Genomic DNA, 23,274 nt, shown 5'->3' on the forward strand with positions numbered 1-23,274 from the left:
CAAAAGCATTGTAAATGATTTAAAGATATCTTCAATTGAATTAAAGAGATCATCAAATTATTTATACCGAGCTCTAAATTAATTATTGCGAGCAATATTTCTACTAAATTGATGCTCTCATCAAATGAATTAAAGAGAGCAATAATTGAATTAATGCGCGCATCAAATCTATTATTGCTCTCATTAATTGAATTAATGCGCGCATCAATTGAATTGAAGAGAGCAATAATTGAATTAATGCGCGCATTAAATCAATTATTGCTCTCATTAATTCAATTGATGCGCGCATTAATTCAATTGATGAGAGCAATAATTGAATTGTAGCGCGAATTAATTCATTTGATGAGAGCAATAATTGATTTAATGCGCGCATTAATTCAATTAAAGAGAGCAATAATTGAATTTATGATATCTTCAAATAATTGAAGATATCTTCAATTATTTGAGTTTATGTTAATTTGGCGCTCCATAATGGTGAGGTTATCATAGAAGAATTGTTCAATTCTTATCTATCGCGATTATGCAGTTTTATGGGACAAAAAACGAAAGTAAGTTGGTTTTTTTTTATCGTACATTGATAATCAATCATCCAGGTAGAATTTATGAGATTGATCACTGTTTGTGTTCACTTGTTCATAGTCCTGTACAAAATCCTTATCCCATTCTAATGTGTCCTGTATGAACCACACTGCTGTGTGTACTACATGTCTAACATTCAGTTCATATTCCAATGCAGTAGAGTTCTGTCCCACCAAGGTCGTTTGAACAGAAATATACGTGTTTTGTTTGCAATACGTGTTTAATTATGAAAGCCTTAGCGTTCCATACAAGGTAATTCACTTGTACTGATTCAGCATGGTGGGGACAGTTTTTAGAAGGGTATATAACCGTTTAAAATCACACATGTGTAGCAATATGTATGTAGAAACGATTCATTGAATAAACGATCCATTAAATAAAGGTGTGAGTATATATCATATGACATTCACATAACCACCTTCCACAAAACAAAATATGGTATGATGTCTGATACGAACAGATTCAAACAAACACCTTACCCGAAATGAGCGCGTAAGCGATGCCAAGCAGTAGTGCGGTTTTCATTTGGAGTGATGACGTTCTTGTTGCACATGAAGTGATAAATACTTGGGAATCCTACGGCTATGATACAATTCCAAAAAACTTCCTTTGGGCTTTTATGTCCTGAAATTCACAGAAGCTCACAGGTAAGTGCGAGTGTACAGTTCCCAAGATCGACACTAGGGAAGTGAATTTTTATTGTACTTTGATAACAAGTAGTCCATGTTTACTATTGGCAGTTGAAATCATTTTATGATACATGTATACTCATGTGATAAGGTGTGAAACGGTATAAACATTTTGAAGTTTTTTGTATCCTATGAACCAAAGTTTTTAACAAAAGCATGTCAAATCATTCTAGATATTATTACGTGTTATCTGCGAAAGTTCATAAATTGTGATCACAACAATGTCTTAATACATACATATACCTTGAGAAACGTGAACTTTTGGTTCTTTTTAGGGACCCCTTTATTCTAGCAGAAACAAAAAGAAGCAAACAAGATAAAAACTTATCTCTTGTATGTGTCGTGATATGCCATAAAATCATGTAAAATATGAATACCGTGTTCTTGATTTTTATTTTTGAAAACACATACGTTACAGATTTTAAGAGACACTATACCATGCTAGTAACTACACCCGTTATTGCACCGTGAAAAACTGTACGATTTTGGTTTGTTGTTTAAAGTACACAAACTTTAGACAGGGTGATAAATAGATTTAATCCTATCTAGCCAATTTTTTACGAAAGAAAACACGAAAGGAAGTCAAATGTAAATAAAAACGACCTTAACACCAACACACGCGGTGGACATTTTGATGTAAAATAGTCAGAGCTAAACCATCTCTAGAATAACAGTAACTACATAGGTAAATTCATACCTACAGTTATTCCTTTGTGGGGTGGTATAATTGAAGTATGTCCCGCCCTAGCCTAATTTAGTGTCGCTTGGGGAATGACCAATCCATTGTTAATCTTTATGCACTTCCTGTTGCAACAAAATCGATACAGTTATTGATTAAAATCGCTTGACTGATAAGAAACGAGCTCTTTCTCTCTCTTTATCTCTCTCTATTTCATGTGTTATATAAGAGCACGTGGTTACATTTTGAATGTATTGATAGATCTATAAATCTAAATAGCCACTTGCATCGATACGTAGTCTCCTCAACTAACTGCATAAAAGTCAACATACCTTGATTTACTGCAGTACCACTGTTACTAGTTACACATACACGTGAGATACTAGTTTTAAAAAAACGGCTTTGCCATATCCCAGCGTTCGTTTAAATGCTCAAACATGTCTTCAAACAGGTGGCATTAAATACTAACATATCAAACGGCTTTCTCAACTTGATAAAGTCTGCTCGTTGTCGACCACAATTAAAGTTACATGGGTCCTATCATGAAACGGGTATATGTCGAGTTATTTTAATGTTGAAGCACTGGAACTAAGGAGAATTGAACACCAGTCTTATCACTCCCACAACATTTCAATCCATTCTTTGATTTAAGGGTGACAGACCTAATTCGTTTCTACAATAGAGATTTTATTGAATTTTTGATATCAGGTCTGTCATCCTTAATTCGCCTTAACGTGTGAACGTAGTGCAATCTTAATGAGAATCAAAATTATTTTCTAATCCTGTGTTATACACTTCGTGTAAACGAGGAATATATACGATGCTCTAACTGCTGTTTCAGTTTTAACATTCTGGGACATACTTTTTGTGCTGGAGTTGTGAAGATTGATTTCGTAGCCGCAGGGTTCTTTCCCCATCATTTGTGGTACATGTAATTTGTTACCCTACCTTTACTTGGAAATTTAATGTCTCATTTATATGGCAAATTAAATGCAAATTAAATCCTATACTCAAATTCACATTCTACCATTTCTTAAACTGTCATAAATATGTGTGTACTAGTCCTAGGTTAGGAGATGCAGTAAAACAGATGAGACAAAACCTAACCTTCTTATTGTTTATTCTTGCAAAACATATGTTAGTACGATTGCAAACGTATGCATGATTTTCCTAAGGACAAGATAAGGTCCCTGATTTCTCTTTTCGAACAAATATCTTTGTATAACTACTGTAGGAAACTTTGTTCTGCAAATTCTACCATAAAACATTTCAGTAGTTACGTAAATTCAGGCCAAAAAGGTTATCAACCCATTTCTATAAAAGGCTTAAGCTCTCAGCAAGTGACACTTTTCTATTTGTTTCAACACATCAATAAAATATAACTGGTCGGCAACTGTGGTAAGAAAATTCAATCTATTTACCATTTGTTAGTCACCATCATAATTTATATGCCTAGAAAATACTGTCATCTCTATGATTTTCATTCACACTCGTTTAATAAATGTTCTAAGCGGTATGAGATTCATCGATGTTCGTTATCGTCGCCTTTCTAACGGTTGTTAACCCCACCCACCCCCAATAAATCACACAACGAAATCTTCCTTGAAGTTAAAATATCCAAAGCGTAGAAAGAGGAAGAAATTAAAAAGTAATGAATAGTAGGATGAAATAGCATTTAGAATATTTGATCTCTTCATTTAAAACTATATGGATGGTTCATTGCACAAGAGGTTCTTAAATTGCCGCAATGAAAAGAAGTTATTTTGCGAACAGACTAAAGTTTAAAACTTCATATGATTGTCCTATTTTGATTTAGGAACAATTAATCATCAAACCTTTTTTAATCTTCGTAAAGGATTACCTGGATTACAAGCAGTGCAGGTACGGAGCTGAGCATTTTTCAATCGCGAATGCACACACACACACACGTACGTACGTAAATTTCTAAATTCTATACTTGTTGCGTTCTTAAGGAGGTATGCTACACCAGAGAATTTTGATGTAGATTAACAGTAGATGATATGTACAACAATATTTTGAACTTGAAAATTTTCAAATTTACTTTATTTTGTCACAAAGTACAGTTTTAGTAGAAGGTAATCTGAAACGACCTACAGTTCAGCAGTCGGTATTCTAACCTACTGAGCTACTCGGCTAGGTATCTAAATTGAAAATTACTGATAATGATTTTTTCATCCATGTTTTTAAAGGAAGTCAGCCATTATAATGATGTAGAATACCCCCTTGAGTTTTCCTTAAGTAAACACAACATGTGGCTCTCCTATTACTATACGTTGAATGAAAACAACAGAATGAATTATGAAATTATACAATTTATTTAGCATACAAAAATACATGTAATGAAAATAAGTTGCAGCACTGGATCCTCCTGGAATGCCTCGCATAGATTACCTGTAATAAAAGTCTACCCCCCTCCCGAATCCCCTACGCTAATGACCGATTATAATATCAGTGTTGAAACATACTCTTGAAAGAATATGTTGAAATAAATCGGGCACAAAGTGCCGGCGACCAAGGTTTAAACACAACTATAAAAGTGTGCTGATTCAATTTGATAACGGACAACAGGTATACTTGAAACACTCTGTGAATGTAAATAAAATTATGCAATCAACATAACTTGAAACGAAGTATCCCACTCATACAATGTTAACCATTAACTTTCAAAGTATAAAATGACAATTACCCAACGGTATTCTTCGACTCCCATCTCTTGGGATGTCATAATACGGTCTGAAGTGTTCTGCTTTTGAGCGTCGTGGGATGCTGCTTCCTTTGGAAGTACTGAGACAACGTCTTCTGAAAATTTCTTGAGTCTCCGTATTTATTTACTTTGTGTACGTCACCAAGCTTTCAGATGACATCATATATAATCACATTTGGCGCCATACTTCAAGAATATTTAACAGCAAGTAGTTCCAATAATTCAGAAAACGCCCGAGGATTACGGAATATCGTATCCGGTGTAAATATCGCTCCATAATTTAAGACGATCGATTACAATAATAATCATCAAACAAACTATGACTGAAGCTACATATACTCTAACTACATGACGAGGTAAGCTAATGGATGGTCAAACATATGTTCTATAACAATAGTTTGCTTCCTTTATACTTCGCGGCGTATGTATAACAGAGTAAATTCGGACTATACTTGGTTAATATAGCGATTTCATATACACAGTATAAAGAAAATCCCAATGATGAATATGAAATAAAAATATAATAACAATATCATGTATGTACTATATTAAATGCATTGCAAATACCATACTATTTATTTATATAAAAGTTACAGAATCGTAACATACTATCCAACTTTGTTTAAGATGTTTTAGGAGTAAAACAGCATGTATCTGATCTCAAATGCATACGAACAACCGTCAATGTGTGCATGGATCCCTGAGCATTGACGTATTTTAGTATATGACTATATCAACAGGGAGGACAGCATGAAAATGTCTCTATATGAAACTCGCCTCTGAAAATTCCGGGTTTTATTTCCATGAATTTTTCTGCATCGTTTCAGATAATATAAACACAACTTTGTAAGCATTGACAACATAGCAAACACATATATAACGGTTATGACTAGATGGTATCCCTCAAAAGCAGGTGACCCACGAGTTACTTGCCCCTGATCATAGATAGAAAGATAAGTCGTACTTCGAATAATATTTCGTATAGAAATATGTTTACGATGAATAAGGCAAAGAAAATTGTTGGGACTTTTTACTAATTAAGATTACTAATTAAACCCTAATTAGCTGAACTATTAAAAATGTAAGAAATGAATAAAGCAATGAAGGCAATATGGAGAGAAATAAGATTTCATAGAAATTGTACAGAGTATTAGCTAATTAATATAATTAATCAGATCATAATTCTCTCAGATGTTAAAAACAGTAAGAAATTAGATATAAAAAACTGTAAGGGGCGATATCAAATGATTTATTTCGGACACAAATCTAAATTCAAATAGTTAAGAGGAGTCTTCTGTAAGTTTCTCTCATCCGACATCGATTACACAGTCGAAAAAGGAAAAAAGACAATTGTAACATCTTTTTCCTCACATGACGATATTACATTTTAATAAGCATTTGATAATTTCAATACACACTTTTTTTGTGAGTAAACAGTAGATATAGTATACAGTGTTATTTATACTCGTTTGTTCTTACTTGTCAATCGATTAATTTTAACACTCATCATATCTTTTCAAGGGGAGGGGGTCGTAAAAACTATGTGAATAAAACTTTTAAGGGATACCTAGTTAATTATCAAGGCTCAACAAGCCCGTGTTCATGAGCGATATATACAACTACTTTTGTAGGGTAACAGATACTCTTTGCCACCCAGCGAGCTCCATATCCGACCTGCCTTTCAGGGATACCGAGTTAATTATCAAGGCTCAACTAGCCCCGAGTTCCCGGGCGCTACAGTCACCTACTTTTGAGGGATACCAGATAAGCTTTGCCGCCCAACGAGCCCTATATCAGACCTGTCTTTCAGGGATACCGAGTTAATTATCGACGCTCAACTAGCCCAAGTTCTCAGGCGCTAAAGTCACCTACTTTTGAGGGATACCAAATAAGCTTTGCCACCCAGCGAGCCCTATATCAGACCTGCCTTTCAGGGATACCGACTTAATTATCGATGCTCAACTAGCCCAAGGTCCCAGGCGCTAAAGTCACCTACCTTTGAGGGATACCAGATAAGCTTTGCCACCCAACGAGCCCTATAACAGACCTGCCTTTCAGGGATACCGATTTAATTATCGACGCTCAACTAGCCCAAGGTCCCGGGCGCTAAAGTCACCTACTTTTGAGGGATACCAGATAAGCTTTGCCACCCAGCGAGCCCTATATCTGACCTGCCTTTCAGGGATACCGAGTTAATTATCGACGCTCAACTAGGCCAACGTCCCGGGCGCTAAAGTCACCTACTTTTGAGGGATACCAGATAAGCTTTGCCACCCAGCGAGCCCTATATCAGACCTGCCTTTCAGGGATACCGAGTTAATTATCGACGCTCAACTAGCTCAAGTTCGCGGGCGCTTAAGTCACCTACTTTTGAGGGATACCAGATAAGCTTTGCCACCCAGCGAGCCCTATATCAGACCTGCCTTTCAGGGATACCGACTTAATTATCGATGCTCAACTAGCCCAAGTTCCCGGGCGCTAAAGTCACCTACCTTTGAGGGATACCAGATAAGCTTTGCCACCCAACGAGCCCTATAACAGACCTGCCTTTCAGGGATACCGATTTAATTATCGACGATCAACTAGCCCAATGTCCCGGGCGCTAAAGTCACCTACTTTTGAGGGATACCAGATAAGCTTTGCCACCCAGCGAGCCCTATATCAGACCTGCCTTTCAGGGATACCGACTTAATTATCGATGCTCAACTAGCCCAAGGTCCCGGACGCTAAAGTCACCTACTTTTGAGGGATACCAGATAAGCTTTGCCACTCAGCGAGCCCTATATCTGACCTGCCTTTCAGGGATACCGACTTAATTATCGACGCTCAACTAGCCAAAGTTCCTGGGAGCTAAAGTCACCTACTTTTGAGGGATACCAGATAAGCTTTGCCGCCCAACGAGCCCTATATCAGACCTGCCTTTCAGGGATACCGAGTTAATTATCGACGCTCAACTAGCTCAAGTTCGCGGGCGCTTAAGTCACCTACTTTTGAGGGATACCAGATAAGCTTTTCCGCCCAACGAGCCCTATATCAGACCTGCCTTTCAGGGATACCGAGTTAATTATCGACGCTCAACTAGCCCAAGTTCTCAGGCGCTAAAGTCACCTACTTTTGAGGGATACCAGATAAGCTTTGCCACCCAGCGAGCCCTATATCAGACCTGCCTTTCAGGGATACCGACTTAATTATCGATGCTCAACTAGCCCAAGTTCCCGGGCGCTAAAGTCACCTACCTTTGAGGGATACCAGATAAGCTTTGCCACCCAACGAGCCCTATAACAGACCTGCCTTTCAGGGATACCGATTTAATTATCGACGATCAACTAGCCCAACGTCCCGGGCGCTAAAGTCACCTACTTTTGAGGGATACCAGATAAGCTGTGCCACCCAGCGAGCCCTATATCAGACCTGCCTTTCAGGGATACCGATTTAATTATCGACGATCAACTAGCCCAATGTCCCGGGCGCTAAAGTCACCTACTTTTGAGGGATACCAGATAAGCTTTGCCACCCAGCGAGCCCTATATCAGACCTGCCTTTCAGGGATACCGACTTAATTATCGATGCTCAACTAGCCCAAGGTCCCGGACGCTAAAGTCACCTACTTTTGAGGGATACCAGATAAGCTTTGCCACTCAGCGAGCCCTATATCTGACCTGCCTTTCAGGGATACCGACTTAATTATCGACGCTCAACTAGCCAAAGTTCCTGGGAGCTAAAGTCACCTACTTTTGAGGGATACCAGATAAGCTTTGCCGCCCAACGAGCCCTATATCAGACCTGCCTTTCAGGGATACCGAGTTAATTATCGACGCTCAACTAGCTCAAGTTCGCGGGCGCTTAAGTCACCTACTTTTGAGGGATACCAGATAAGCTTTTCCGCCCAACGAGCCCTATATCAGACCTGCCTTTCAGGGATACCGAGTTAATTATCGACGCTCAACTAGCCCAAGTTCTCAGGCGCTAAAGTCACCTACTTTTGAGGGATACCAGATAAGCTTTGCCACCCAGCGAGCCCTATATCAGACCTGCCTTTCAGGGATACCGACTTAATTATCGATGCTCAACTAGCCCAAGTTCCCGGGCGCTAAAGTCACCTACCTTTGAGGGATACCAGATAAGCTTTGCCACCCAACGAGCCCTATAACAGACCTGCCTTTCAGGGATACCGATTTAATTATCGACGATCAACTAGCCCAACGTCCCGGGCGCTAAAGTCACCTACTTTTGAGGGATACCAGATAAGCTGTGCCACCCAGCGAGCCCTATATCAGACCTGCCTTTCAGGGATACCGACTTAATTATCGATGCTCAACTAGGCCAACGTCCCGGGCGCTAAAGTCACCTACTTTTGAGGGATACCAGATAAGCTTTGCCACCCAGCGAGCCCTATATCTGACCTGCCTTTCAGGGATACCGACTTAATTATCGACGCTCACCTAGCCCAAGTTCCCAGGCGCTAAAGTCACCTACTTTTGAGGGATACCAGATAAGCTTTGTCACCCAGCGAGCACTATATCTGACCTGCCTTTCAGGGATACCGATTTAATTATCCACGCTTAACTAGCCCAAGGTCCCGGACGCTAAAGTCACCTACTTTTGAGGGATACCAGATAAGCTTTGCCACTCAGCGAGCCCTATATCTGACCTGCCTTTCAGGGATACCGAGTTAATTATCGACGCTCAACTAGCCCAAGTTCCCGGGCGCTTAAGTCACCTACTTTTGAGGGATACCAGATAAGCTTTGCCATCCAGCGAGCCCTATGGTAAACCTGCCTTTCAGGGATACTGAGTTAATCAGCAACGCATAACGACGAGTGTAGTACGATTTTTAGGCTACGGTACTAATCTGCCTTTTAAGGATAGTATTTTTGATTTCCTATACAAAGATCGATTCATAAGATCTGCCTTTTAGAGATACGGGGTTAGTAATCCTTGGACAGCTAAGCCAATTCCTATGATGTTTTACTAAGCTGCCTTTGAGGACTATTGTGCACAAATGAAGCTATTACAATAACGTATTTCGCGCCTAGCATAGTTATTACTATGGAACTAAGATGTATAATACTAGTAAATGAGAAACACTTCGTACTGTAATGGAAATGACGCTACACTGTAATGATAAAAAAATCTCCATGGACATCCTTAAACGTTATGAAATAATCACCATGTTGCATTGACTAGATCAAATTAAAACAACATTTAGTACGGAATTTTAATTTTTGATAGACTGATTAAGCTCATCAGCTATGATAATTTGTAAATGAATGTGTACACATATGATATTGGGTGTTAGTTGTTACTGTTTTTCTTTCCCTCGCTCTCTTGTCTCTCTACCTCCTCCCACCTTTCCTCTTACTCTCTCTCGGTCTAATCTATCTCTCCGTACTCAATGCCTCCATGCCTGTCTTTCCCTTTCTCTCTTGCCCCTCTCTCTCCCCACCCTTCCTCCTCCTCTCTCTCCATGTTTTCTCTCTCACTCCTTCTTTTCCTCTCTTTCTCTCCTCTCATTACCCTTCCCCCCTCTCTATCTATCTCTTTCCCTATCCTACTCTTCCCTCTCTCTCTCTCTTCTCCCTCTCCCCAACCATTTCTCTCACTCATTCCCTTTCCCACCATTCCTATCTCTCTTCCCTCTCCCCCTTTCTATCTCCTCTCTCTTCTCTCCCCCTCCATATCTTTCTCCCTATCCTATCCTTCCCCTCGCCATCTCTCCCCATGTCTTTCTTCTCTTCTCTTCTTTTCTCTCCCATCTCTCTACCTCTTCCACTTTCCCCCCTCTCTCTCTTCCATCTCTCTCTCATCTTTCTTTTCTCTCTCCCCCACCATTTCTCTCACTCATTTTATACCCTTCCTCTTTCTCTCTCGTCCCTCTCCCCATTTCTATCTCCTCTCTCCCCTTATCTCTCTCTCCCATCCTTCCTCTCTATCTCTCCCCATCTCTCTCCTCCCTCTGTCACATTCCCTCTTCCATTCTTCCGTCTATATCTCCTTCCTCTCTTTCTCTTTTTTCTCTCCCACCCTTTCTCCATTTCCCACCCATCTTATCTCTCTCCCCTCTTCCCTTTCTATCTTCTCTCACCTTCTCCTTTTATCTCTTTCCAATCCTTCCTCTCTCTCTATCTCTCCTATCTCTTTCTTTCTTCTCTCTCTTCTCTTTTCCCTCCCTATTCTCGCCCTCTTTCCCTCTCTCCCACATCCCCTCTTCCATAATTATATTCCCTCCTCTTTCTCTTCTTTCCCCTACCCTTTCTCTCTCATTTCCTTTCCCACCCTTCCTATCTCTCTTCCCTCTCCCCTGTTTATCTCCTATCTCTTCTCTCTCCCCTTATCTCTCTCCCTCCATTTCTCTCATCCTTCCTCTATTTCGCCCCATCTCTCCCTTCTCTCGCTCGGCTCCCTCTCCCACCCTTCCTCTTCCATCTCTCTCCCTCCTCTCTTTCTAATCTCTCTCCTCTTTCTCTCTATCCTTCCCTTTCCCACCCTTCCTATTTCTCTTCCCTCTTTATGTTCTTCTCTCCTCTTGTCCCCATCTCTCTATTTCCAATCCCCATCCTTCCTCTCTCTAAACTCTCTCTCTCTCTCCTTTCATTCTCCCCCTCCCACACTTCCTCTCTTTTCCCTTTCTATCTCCCTATGCCCTATGTCTCTCTTCCCTCTCTCTTCTCTCTCCGTCCCTCACCCACCCTTTAACTTCTCTCTGTCCCCTCTTTATCTCTTTCCTCTTTCCCCTTCTCTCTCTCTTAACCTCTCTCCATATATATTTCCCTCTGTTCTTTCTATCTCCATCTTTCTAACCTCTTTCCCTCTCCCTCCTCTGATTATCCTCTTTTTCTCCTGTCTATTTCCACAGCTCTCTCTCTCTCTCTCTCTCTCTCTCTCTCTCTCTCTCTCTCTCTCTCTCTCTCTCTATCTACCCTCTCTCTCCCCACTCCATGTCTCTCCCATCCTTTCTCTATCTCCTGTCTTCTTCCTCCTCTCTCTCTGTACCACCCTTCCCCTCTCTCCCTTCACTCTCTACCCTCTCCTCTTTATCTCTCTCTCATTATCACCTCTTTATCTCTCTATCCATCCCTCTCTCTCCCTTTCTTTTTCTCCCCCTCTCTCTCCGACTTCAGTATAAAAGAAAGGCTCCTCATTTATTTTAATTTTGCAGTTTAATCAATAAGTCCATTGAGTGAAGGTAAGATAATAATAATATTTTTATCTGTATACAAATATATACTCAAGATATATCATCATATTTTGGGCAAAAGCATGTATCATTGCATTGAGAGAGCTTGAGACATTGCAACTATATGTAATCAGAATTGTTACTGATATACCAACATTACCATAAAAAGAAATGATTTATTATAAATCTTGGGTGAAAAATCTAATTGAGAGTTACGCGTATAATTGATCTTTCTTTTCTGCAATATCACATAATTGTAAGTATAAACAGCATTGATAGGTGGGTCAAGTGATGATGTAACAATATAAGCCATTAGCGCTATAACGTAAAATGTCAATGACGTAGGATTAGGATGGACTCAATCGGATCACGCGCTCGCCTTTTTCCGTAACCGGTAAAAAGACTCGGACGTGGATCGGCGCAAGAATTGCATCAAATTGATGCATTTGTTCGCCGGAAGCGCGCCTGTGGATTAGGTTAAAAGGACAAAACCGAATCCTTGTATAATGTATTATTTATATATTCACCAGAGATTCAGTTTTGGTATCATTAACGTCTTATTCACTCCAATACATAAACATAAAAGTAAAAAATAATAGTGGTAGAATACCTTAGACATGTATGATATCTTAAATGCATTTGAAAGCTCGCGTTTCATATTGTAACGTACGCCTGTGACGTCATAGTTGCATTTCTGTACACATGGTAACAGACTCTGATGGCGTCGATCCACATATGAGGTTCATTTGCGGTTGCGGAAATAGCCGAGTAGTTACGATTGGGATGAACTAGGTTGGGTATGATATGAAATGGTACCCTGTTGACCTCGCTTCTCTTGCAAATCAGCGGGGAACCAGTTTAGGGTATGATATAAAAATACAATAGACCTGTGACGTCAAGTCGGATATGACGTAACAATAGAAGTTGGGAGCGCTCAAACTCCCCGTCGAGGCCTCATTACGTCACCTACGAATAGACCTCTCCTATGTGACGCAGCACAATATACAGATTTGTATATTGTGAGTCCGCGATTATCACGCAGGCAAATAACACTAAAGAAGTAGTTCGCAGTTAAAAGTTTGAAGATATTGATATTAAGAGCATAAATATAAAAGTATGGATTTTATTTTAAACATAAAATGATCAAAAGATCATTATAAAGTATGGAGACTCTGTTCAAATTATTGTGTAAAGTAATGAACTTGATGTTTACGTTCTTGTTTTGAATGTTGTTTACGTTTGACGTTATGTTTTTTCGTCATTCTACAGTGACGTCACAGTATACGCGGCCTAAGAAATCGCTATCCCATAATGCCTAAGTGGAAGAGTTTGGTTTGTGAGCAAACGAATTCTGGTGGAAGTTTGGGGAGTGCTATGTTGTAATGATAACGCAGAAAAAATTGAGAAAGCCAAGAGCGCTATGACGTAGCAATGACAAGGGAAAAATCGATAAAGTCGGCGTAGTGTTTAAATGTGTTAATAATAAGTGTGCCAGTGGTACCACGTATGTATAGGAGGTGATATAGGTGATTGTATGGGTGGTGGTATGTGGTGTGTATGGTGTACACCACCCATACACTATCAACTACAACCTATACACCACATACTATTACACTGCCCATACTCCACATACCACCACCCATACTACAAAATACCATTACACCTATATCACATATCACTGCAATTGTTACGTCGTTGTGTTCTCTGCTATTTCAATTTTTCTAACGTTATTTTTCCGACGTAAAGCTAATAACTCCCATTGTTACGCCATGCTAGACTTAACGTCATATCGCTCTTCAAACTTTCGCCAGAGTTCGTTTGCTCACAAACCAAATTCTTCCAGTTAGGCATTATGGGATAACGATTGTATACTGTGTGACGTCACTGTAGAATGACGAAAAAAGAACCATAACGTCAAACGTAAATAGTTCAAATCAAGAACGTAAACAACAAGTTTATTACTTTACACTATAATTTGAACAGAGTCTCCCTTCTCTTTAATGATCTTTTGATCATTTTATATTTAAAATAAAATCCATACTTTTATATATATGCTCTTAATGTCAATATTTTCAAGCTTTAACTACGAACTACTTCTTTAGTATTATTTACCCGCGTGATAATCGCGGACTCACAATATACAAATTTATATATTGTACTCCGTCACATAGGAGAGGTCTATACATAGGTGACACAGTGAGGCCTCGACGGGGAGTTTGTACGCTCTTGCATTCCTACGTCATACCACTCCCGGCTTCCATTGTTACGTCATACCCGACCTAGGTCTAGTCTCGTTCAACCAGACACTCGGCTGTCTCGGCAAATCTGCAACGAAAATCTCTGCTCGTCGGAGATTTCTGGAGACAGCCGAGCGTCTGGTTGCACGAAACTACCTTAGGTCCTAAACTGGTTCCCTACTGATTGGTGCTACACACGAGAGAAGCGAGATCAACAGCTAATTAGGGTTTAATTAGCAATCTTAATTAGTAAAAAAAATCCCAACAATTTTCTTTGCCTTCTTCATCGTAAACACATTTCTTTACGAAATATTATTCGACGTACGACTTATCTTTCCATCTGTGATCAACTCGTGGGTCACCTGCTTTTGAGGGATACCATCTAGTCATCACCATATATAACAGGCACGGCATAGTGTTCATGTATGAGAGGCGAAGATAACCAACAGTGATCAATCTCATAACTCCTATAAGCATTACAAAATAGAGTTGGGCAAACACGGACACTTGGATACACCAGAGGTGGGATCATGTGCTTAGGAGTAAGCATCCCCAGTCGACCGGTCACACCCGCCGTGAGTCCTATATCTTGAAAAGGTAAACGGAGTACTCTGTAGTCAAATCATTGTGACAAGTATATATCTTACTATGACGTCAAACCCCTTTGAATTGGAACAGCTCATATACTGTGTATTCGCTTGCTAAAGCTTCACTTTTAGATAAACCATTAAGGCAATAAAATTATTTCAGAAACATATTTTCACCGTATTGCAATGATGAAAAGCGTCAACTTTAAAAGGATGTTTATAATTCTAACGAAAAATTGGGAATACCAAGGTACACAGTTTGATGTCCATCAAGCGAAGGGTTTACAGATTTTGTGCGGAAATTATTTTCATAATGTCTGGAAGTAGTTTTACTCGTGAATGTTGACCTCTAAGTTGATACAGGTCACTTAATTGTTAGAGGGCACCAGTATGCCAAGTTTGAAGTCTATCCAGTAAAGGACACTCAAAGTATTGAACAGACAATATCTGATGTTCGGGATAGATTTACCCTCACCTTTGACCTTGTGACCTTCATCTGCTCCTTAAGGGATGGATACAAGTGTAACATTTTTTATGTATATCAAGAAGAGGATGAACAAAACATTGAGTGGACAATATTTTCGAAAACGTGACATGCCAGGCGTAGTTTGATCCTCGCCATTGACTTTCTGAACTCAAAATCAAGAGGTTATTTACTTCATAGTGACTGTCAGTGCCAGTCTTGATGTCTATCAAACAATGGGTTCTCAAGATATCCAACCAACAATATCATTGATGTCCGGAGTTGTTTGGTATTGACCCTATGACCACAGAATTGACGGATATTTTTCACCTTTAAAAAGGCTACCAGAACACTAAATTTTATGTTTGTCAAGGGAATGGTTCTCCAGATGCTGAGCGAACACCTAATCTACCGACCGAAAGTGTAATCTAGTATGCGCTCTCTTTTTGAAGGGGTGGGTATACATACATGTAAGTGTGTGTTAAAATACAAGTCAATGAAATATATGTATATACACATGTACACTAATTCAAACAGTTAGATAAAGCAACAACAAAAATCACAGAATCTAGATATCTTTCATCTATAAAAAATAAATGATTCGAGACATCTTTATTTATTTGAAATGGTCTATACAAAGATATATTTAAAGAATGAAGTTAGTTTTGACCTATGGTATACGATATATTTTAACTTCGTGCAGTTTACGCGGATTATAAGAAAAGTAAACTGCACTAAGTTAGGTTATTTCGTATAACATAGGTCAAAATTACTTACATTCCTTTTACTTTAATACAAAAAGTGAAAACTACATTCTACAAGTCTTAGTTTATAAAAGTGTAAACACACAACTCCAAAGTTGATCTTGCGCTGCGAAGTAAACATTAAACATACATGTATGTAGCCTGTATGCACATATCAGAAAACATTAAACCTACATACATGTATGTAGCCTGTATGCACATATCTTCTGTTATCAAGATTCGTCGCAAACTCCACCTTCGGTTTTCAAATTTGATAAATTTAGTATATCCTTTAGCTATGCAAAGAAACAAAATGGATGCCTTCATGATGGACACTTCGTAGAAAGGTTGCTAAGCGAATTCTTGCGCAGTGCAAATAACCTTCCGACAAAAAGTACCAAAATACTGTAGTTTAAATCTGTCATCGCTAAGAATATACCAGGTATCAGGAAATGCATTATTGATTGTATAAACGTATTTGATTACATTAATATGTAGCTGAAGAACTGTAGCTCTCTGACAAAATACTGTGGTCCGTTACAATATTCCCCCCCCCCCATAGTTACAGCTCTGCAACTAGACCGAGAGCAGTATGGGGCGGTCATTTGCGTGTCTTAAGTGATAATCATAATTTAGATAAGTATAGTAAACTAGAAATAGAAATACCCATTTCACCTGAAAATATTTATTATCACCTGTATTTGTGTTGATATCTCTCAACTGATTCGGTACGCAAGAGCTTGTCCTGTGTATGATCAGTTTTTAAATCGAGGCAAGCTACTGACAAATAAATTGATGGTACATGGGTTTCAACAGTCTCGATTGAACTCAGCATTTCGCAAATTTTATGGTCGTTATAACGACCAAGTTCGTCAATGCAACCTATCATTGGATCAAATGCTGTCTGACATGTCTCATACCGATTGCTAGGCCGTTCTTGATACACTGATTTTGACTACGGATAACTCCGTTTACCTGACCAGGATATATGATTCACGGTGGGTGTGACAGGTCGACAGGGGATGCTTACTCCTCCTAGGCACCTGATCCCACCTCTGGTGTGTCCAGGGGTCCATGTTTGCCCAACTATCTAGTATTGTGTATTGCTTATAGGAGTTATGAAATTGATCACTGCTCGTTATCTTCACCTTTAATTATACTGCACTGAATAAGATCTGCCTATTCATTTTTAAAACACAGGGGATATATAACGCCAGCGGAAGTATACAGTGCATTGTGATGCCGCATCTAACTTCGATTGATTGATTGTATATTGCGTAACGTCTCTCTTGAGAATCTTTCACTCATATGGAAAAGGCGAATGACTGCGATTACGGCCCTTGAGCAGGAAGGAATCTCTATCGTGCCACACCTGCTGTGTATAATGAACACATCAGAGGTGGGTTCAGGTGTCTATGAGGAGTAAGCATCCCCTGTCGACTGGTCACACCCGCCATAGCCCTATATCTTGATCAGGTAAACGGAGTTATCCGTAGTCAAAATCAGTGTGCCAAGAACGGCCTAATAATCGGTATGAAACACGTCAGACATATTGGATATTAGATATTAGATTCTTATGCCAATACCTTTTTGCTTCGTCCTCCAAAACGGCAAAACATATTAAACTGTTGTAAAAGGAAATGATTTATTTGCTGTTCTACCTACGGGGTATGGTAAACCGTATTGTGTTCAATTTTACCAAACTTCCTTTTGGGAGGCAAAAACAAAAGAACAATTTCCAGCTGACAGCGATGGCAGTACTACTGTTGTAGTGGTGATTTCTTCGTTAGTATCATTAATGAAGGATCAACTAATTAACATTAATGTTTCGGAAATGACTGTGTCTATGTCAGAATCAACACGAAATTGAATTAGCTCTCCCTAGCGGTAATAGGAATTATCGTGATTCTTGACCAGACTCTTGCTCGTCCGAGATTTGCGGAGACAACCAAGTGTGTCTGGTTGAACGAGATTAACACGGCTCATAAAATTTTCAGTGAACGTATGTAGAAATTGTTTCTTTTCTTTTGCCGATTTTGTCTTTTTCCTCACACATATCTTTAGTGTCTTGTTAAGGCTCGTCCGATTCTCGCTCGGTATAACTTATCACAGCGTGCAGCAAATGTGTAAGCAATTCACTGATAACAATCCACATGTCAATCGATGTGACGTGACGTCATCTGGTACATTTTTCAAGACATAACGCATTTTATGCTTTGAAAAGCGGATGAGGCAATCCCCAAGTGAAAATATATTTCAGAATGGAACAACATTATTTTACAATACTTGATAATCCATTGATTCGCATATGACATCGTCATGTCAGAGTTTGTATTGAATTTATACCGTTAGTGTTTTGAAAGGTGAAGATAACGAACAGTGATCAATCTCACCACTCCTATAAGCAATACAAAATATATAGTTTGGCAAACACGGGCCCCTTGGACACACCAGAAGTGGGATCAGGTGCCTAGGAGGAGTAAGCGTCCCCTGTCAACCGGCCACACCCGCCGTGAGCCCTATATCTTGAAAAGGTAAACGGAGTTGTCCGTAGTTAAAATCAGTTTGCCAAGAATGGCCTAACAATCGGTATGAAACACGTTAAACAGCATTTAATTAAATTAGAGATTGCATTGTCAAACTAGATCATTATAACGACCATAAAATTGGCGAAATCATGTCTTTGAACGATACTGTTCAAACCCCCGTACCATCAATTTGTTTGTCATGAGTTTGCCTCGATTTACAAACTGACCATACGCACAACATTAATTGTAACAAGACAAACGTTTTGTTTGAAATCATGAAAACTGTTTGTATAACAAAAAGTACTTTATTGTGCAAGTTTAATTCTGTTGTAAAATTTAATCATATCAAAACATCTTTAAGTTCTTTGTGACAATGGGTGCATAAAATATTATCTTAGAATTAGCCACAATGAAAATATTCTTGATATCCTTATAGATCGATGAGATGATGAAATTATAACAGAGTCCATGTATTGACTATATTCACAAAATCTTATACTTGTGGACTCTCATATCAGTGTGTTTAGTATCAGCTAAGTTTTATACATGTAAATAAACAAGTTTATTACATGATTGAATAATTCCTAGCTCTCTCATTGGCTGAGATCCAACAATGTAGAAATCATACTACGTTATGTTTACTTGCACGTGACCTTCCAGGTGAACATAAGGAATTATTTTTTCCACATAGGGCCAAAAATAGGTCGTTGAAACTTACAATTAAAGCAAAGAACAATCTTGAAGGTTTTTTAATCATTTATTCATATAATAAAACAATTATTGCTGTTTTTGAGGTCAATGCGATGATTTAGCCACCTTCGAAGTACAATATTCACCGAGCCCTTCGGGTTCGGTGAATATTGTACTCCTCAGGTGTCTAAATAATCGTATTACCTCAAAAAACACCAATAATTGTATATTATTATACCTCAGTATGAGAATTCTATGCAACGCGTAATCTGATTGGTCTAGACAGCCATGTTCCAGGGATGACAAAACTTCATATCTCCCTCTCAAACATCATATCTCCCTGTCATATTTACTCCTTGGGCAGCCTCGTGCACTTTCCGTAAATTTAACGTCAAGGTAGACGAACTTTATTGTGACGTCACAATAAGTCCGAGTCATTGTACTTTCATAATTTCGAAAGGTACAAAATATGTGGGTCTCTGATACATACGTTCAAAATCGACAGGTTTTGGTTGATACAAAAACAAGCAAGTAAATCAGCATTCAAGGAGAATGGAAATACAAAAACTGGTTACCATATCACTGTATTTCGTTGTTTGTACCGTCTAATACGTTGACGGCGCGGTGTTACCGTTAGGGCAATCTCAGCTGAATATAATGTATAGATGAGCGGACTCCAATTTCAAATGCATTTTCGGTATGATAAACAATTTATTGCATGACTGTTCAGGAGATATGAAGATTTATTCACCCAAGAAAAGTCATATTCCCCTCGGCCGTTGCCCTCGGGGAATATGATTTTTCTTGGGTGAATAAATCTTCTTATCTCCCTCACTGTCATGCAATAAATGTATAAAAGTGACCAATAATGTCATATAAATCCTATAAAAAATACAAAATGAAGAGAAGGGCAAACACGGACCCCTAGACACACCAGGGGTGTTTTCCGGTGCCTAGGAGGATTAAGCATCCACAGCCGACCGGTCATACTCACCTTAAACCCTATATATTGATCAGGTAAACGTAGTAATTCGATGTCAAAATCATTAATTAAAGAACTCTTACTGTTACTGTCAACAGAGACTAAAGGGTCAGTTCAACATACATATAGCCGTGCTCTACTAGTGTAAACAATCCACCCAAAGGTCATAAGAGTAATATTTCTAAATCATAACTTGGATTTGAAATACATTAGGAGAAACATTCAGAAGAAATATAAGAGAGAAATCGTCTTCTCCCAGTAAAGACCGAAATATAGTTAGGTGGTATTTTGCAGATTTTAGAATGTAAGGCACATGGGCTAAGGTGTACATTTGTATACGGAAACAGTACCTATATACCAGAGAAAGTCAAAGCCCGGATTTAAATAAATCACATGACGCAATTTCAACGTTAAATGAATAAACGCACACAACATAAATATTTCGTACACTATGTTTATTATGATTTGGTGTGTCCTCCTTAAGGTACACCATGGACTGTCATAGTACATGTAGAATAAACTGATCTTAAACGTTGTGGTTTTTAATCTACCATATTTTCTCTTATGAGCTTCAATTCATATTTATTTTGAGGAGCAGTACAAATTATGCCAATAATCCTAATTTGAATGGATACATATACATATCAATGAATATATTATACTTCTGTTAGAAGTGTGTACCCAAACAGCTGCAAAACAAAAAAACAAAAAAATACCTGTATAAAAGGTATAACTCATCTTATAATTTCATTAAGGAGGAGTAACACACCGGGAAAGTACAAATATATTCAAATTTGAAATTTTCAAATAATTACTGTAATTAGCCAAAATTGACATTTTAGTAGGAAGTAGTTAAAAAACAACCAAACCCTTTTATGGAGTCAAAACTGCGATCTACAGTTCAGCAGACGACACGTTAATCGACTGCGATACCCAGCTAGATAATCAGATTCAACAGAAACATACAAAGGAGATTGCTGGTATTCATAATTTCTTCCATGTTTAAAAGGAAGTCAGCCATTATGACAATGTGGTATGCATGTACCTCCTTAATGACATAAAAATATATTTCAACAATGCAATGATTATAATCAACAATATTGACCAAAACATATGTGATCTATATATTTCTCCCTCTGAAGTATAAGATTGACGAAATGTATTTTGAATGAAAAACAAACTCGTGGATTAGGAGACGGGATCAAACTAGATCGCACCATGAGAATTTGATCCCGATCTCATCCCGATTCCGATCTAATCCCGAAGAGTAACATGCAGATAATAGCATAACAAAATTTAAAAAAAAAATAAACTGCATATTTAAAAACAAAATAGATGAAACAAATCTCCAGGTTGTTCATAGTAAATTCCCATCACAATAATAACAGAGAAAAAATTCAGAGAATTAACCTAACAAAAGTCAAAAAGCATTCTTTTTACGTACGCCATCGTACAATACTTACTGAATGTTCTATTAAAATTTCAGAATATGTTAGTTAGTCATCTAAAATTGTTATACATGTGTGTACCGTTAGATATCTGATCTAAAATTATCTGAGTTAATCAGCATCGCATATGCAGCATTTTTAAGTGACTGGATATTTAGCGAATAATGTGGGGTTTTTTTCATTATGTACTTTGTATACTTTTAGTTATAAGCTTTTCATACCGAGTGTTAGTTGTATGTAGTTTGATATGAACTAACCTACAGGCTTTCAAAACACATATTGGGCCAGGGTGATAAAATATGTAACTTGCCATTTCCGAAATAAAATGTGTACTGTATAAGGTGAAGATAACGAACAGTGATCAATCTCATAACTCCTATATGAGCAATACAAAATAGATAGCTGGGCAAACACGGACCCCTAGACACACCAGAGGTGGGATCAGGTGCCTAGGAGGAGTAAGCATCCCCTATTGACCGATCACACCCGCCGTGAGCCCTATATCCTGATCAGGTAAACGGATTTGTCCTCAAAAAGGGATGGATAACATGCATAGTGAAATATACATTTCTAAACCACTAGTATGTCTTGTAAATGTATTCATTAATTTAGCATAGTAATGAGTTTGTGATATATGAATTCGAGTATTCTGGCACACCCGGGAATACTTGTATCTAAATATAGAACGACTATTCATCATGTTGTGAACGACGAGACTTAACATGATGTGTAATCATATTTCAAACATCATTCCTTCCCATTATATATGCTATCATACATCGAATTTTTATTTACTGCTATAATATTCTTTTTATTACTATTGATTTTCCCATATAAAGTTAATATAACCATATATCCAAAGATTAAGATAGATATAAATATATAACGTATATTCTTTTTTTAATGACACAATATCATGCATTTGATTCGGTACTTACTAACGAAGCCAAAAAAGCGAATAGAATAGATATATCAAGCCTTAAAATGGAAACAAATGAATGTATGAAGTTAATAATTTGTAGATATGGAATAGAATTATTAATCATATCCTTACACTCCTCACAAACCAGCTGTGAATGACGCATATTCCTGTATCAAATGTATAACAATAAACTGGTTCCCAGTATCCATGGTTGAAGAAATGCAATATATATAGTCATATACAACATTTACTATAAATTTACACTTCTGTTGTCTCCAGACAATCATATGCTTGATTTATCTGCCCATTAGCGAAATGCGTATTCCCATTCATTTTCTTTTCGTTTTTCTGTTTCTCGTGCTGGCTGAGTGCGAGGGCTAAAGGATCCACGTTACTATTGGACAACACCCCGTCCTCCACATACATGTCCATCACCACTTCCTTTTCCTCCGACGGCTCCTCGTACGTCATAGTACGCTTAGCGTACTCAAAGTCACTAGGATCCAATGAATTCTCGCTAGAAGAAAACGAGAAGAGGGTGTTTATGCTTTGTTAATGAGAGGTGAAGATAACGAACAGTGATCAATCTCATAACTCCTATAAGCAATACAAAATAGACAGGTGGGCAAACACGGATCCCTGGACACACCAGAGGTGGGATCAGGTGTCTAAGAGGAGTAAGCATCCCCTGTCGACCGACCAAATCCGCCGTGAGCCCTATATCCTGATCAGATAGACGGAGTTATACAAAGTCAAAATGAGTGTGTAAAGAATCCTGTGCTTTTCGCCATTATGTTTTGGGGTGATATGTTAACTTCACAGTCC

General features: G+C 38.4%; 2 protein-coding genes and 1 long non-coding RNA gene across 5 annotated transcripts in view; 1 reads left to right on the forward strand and 2 right to left on the reverse strand.

Annotated features, from left to right (window-relative positions):
- The window catches only part of LOC125668032 (cadherin-23-like), a 54,090-nt gene extending 51,666 nt beyond the window's left edge, over positions 1-2,424 (reverse strand). The window contains exons 1-3 of one of the 3 annotated variants that reach the window (XM_056163830.1): positions 2,280-2,424; positions 1,970-2,072; positions 1,059-1,203 (exon numbers count right to left, since the gene is read on the reverse strand). In XM_056163830.1, the coding sequence (XP_056019805.1) occupies positions 1,059-1,104 (46 nt within the window). In that variant the 5' untranslated portion in view covers positions 1,105-1,203; positions 1,970-2,072; positions 2,280-2,424. Of the gene's footprint in view, positions 1-1,058; positions 1,204-1,965; positions 2,073-2,279 lie in introns of all 3 variants that reach the window. The other 2 variants (XM_056163831.1, XM_056163832.1) reach the window with 2 other exon arrangements.
- Positions 1,070-1,642, forward strand: LOC130054327 (uncharacterized). Its single transcript, XR_008802642.1, has 2 exons — positions 1,070-1,226; positions 1,544-1,642. It is a non-coding gene; the product is annotated as an uncharacterized LOC130054327 (long non-coding RNA).
- Positions 2,425-20,515: 18,091 nt separating the features above from the next.
- The window catches only part of LOC125668031 (cadherin-23-like), a 90,486-nt gene continuing 87,727 nt past the window's right edge, over positions 20,516-23,274 (reverse strand). Inside the window, exon 38 of the mRNA XM_056163829.1 lies at positions 20,516-22,966. Within this exon, the coding sequence (XP_056019804.1) occupies positions 22,708-22,966 (259 nt within the window). The 3' untranslated portion in view covers positions 20,516-22,707. The remainder of the gene's footprint in view (positions 22,967-23,274) is intronic.

Source organism: Ostrea edulis, chromosome 4 (genome assembly GCF_947568905.1).
Source record: "Ostrea edulis chromosome 4, xbOstEdul1.1, whole genome shotgun sequence".
NCBI lineage: Eukaryota > Metazoa > Mollusca > Bivalvia > Ostreida > Ostreidae > Ostrea > Ostrea edulis.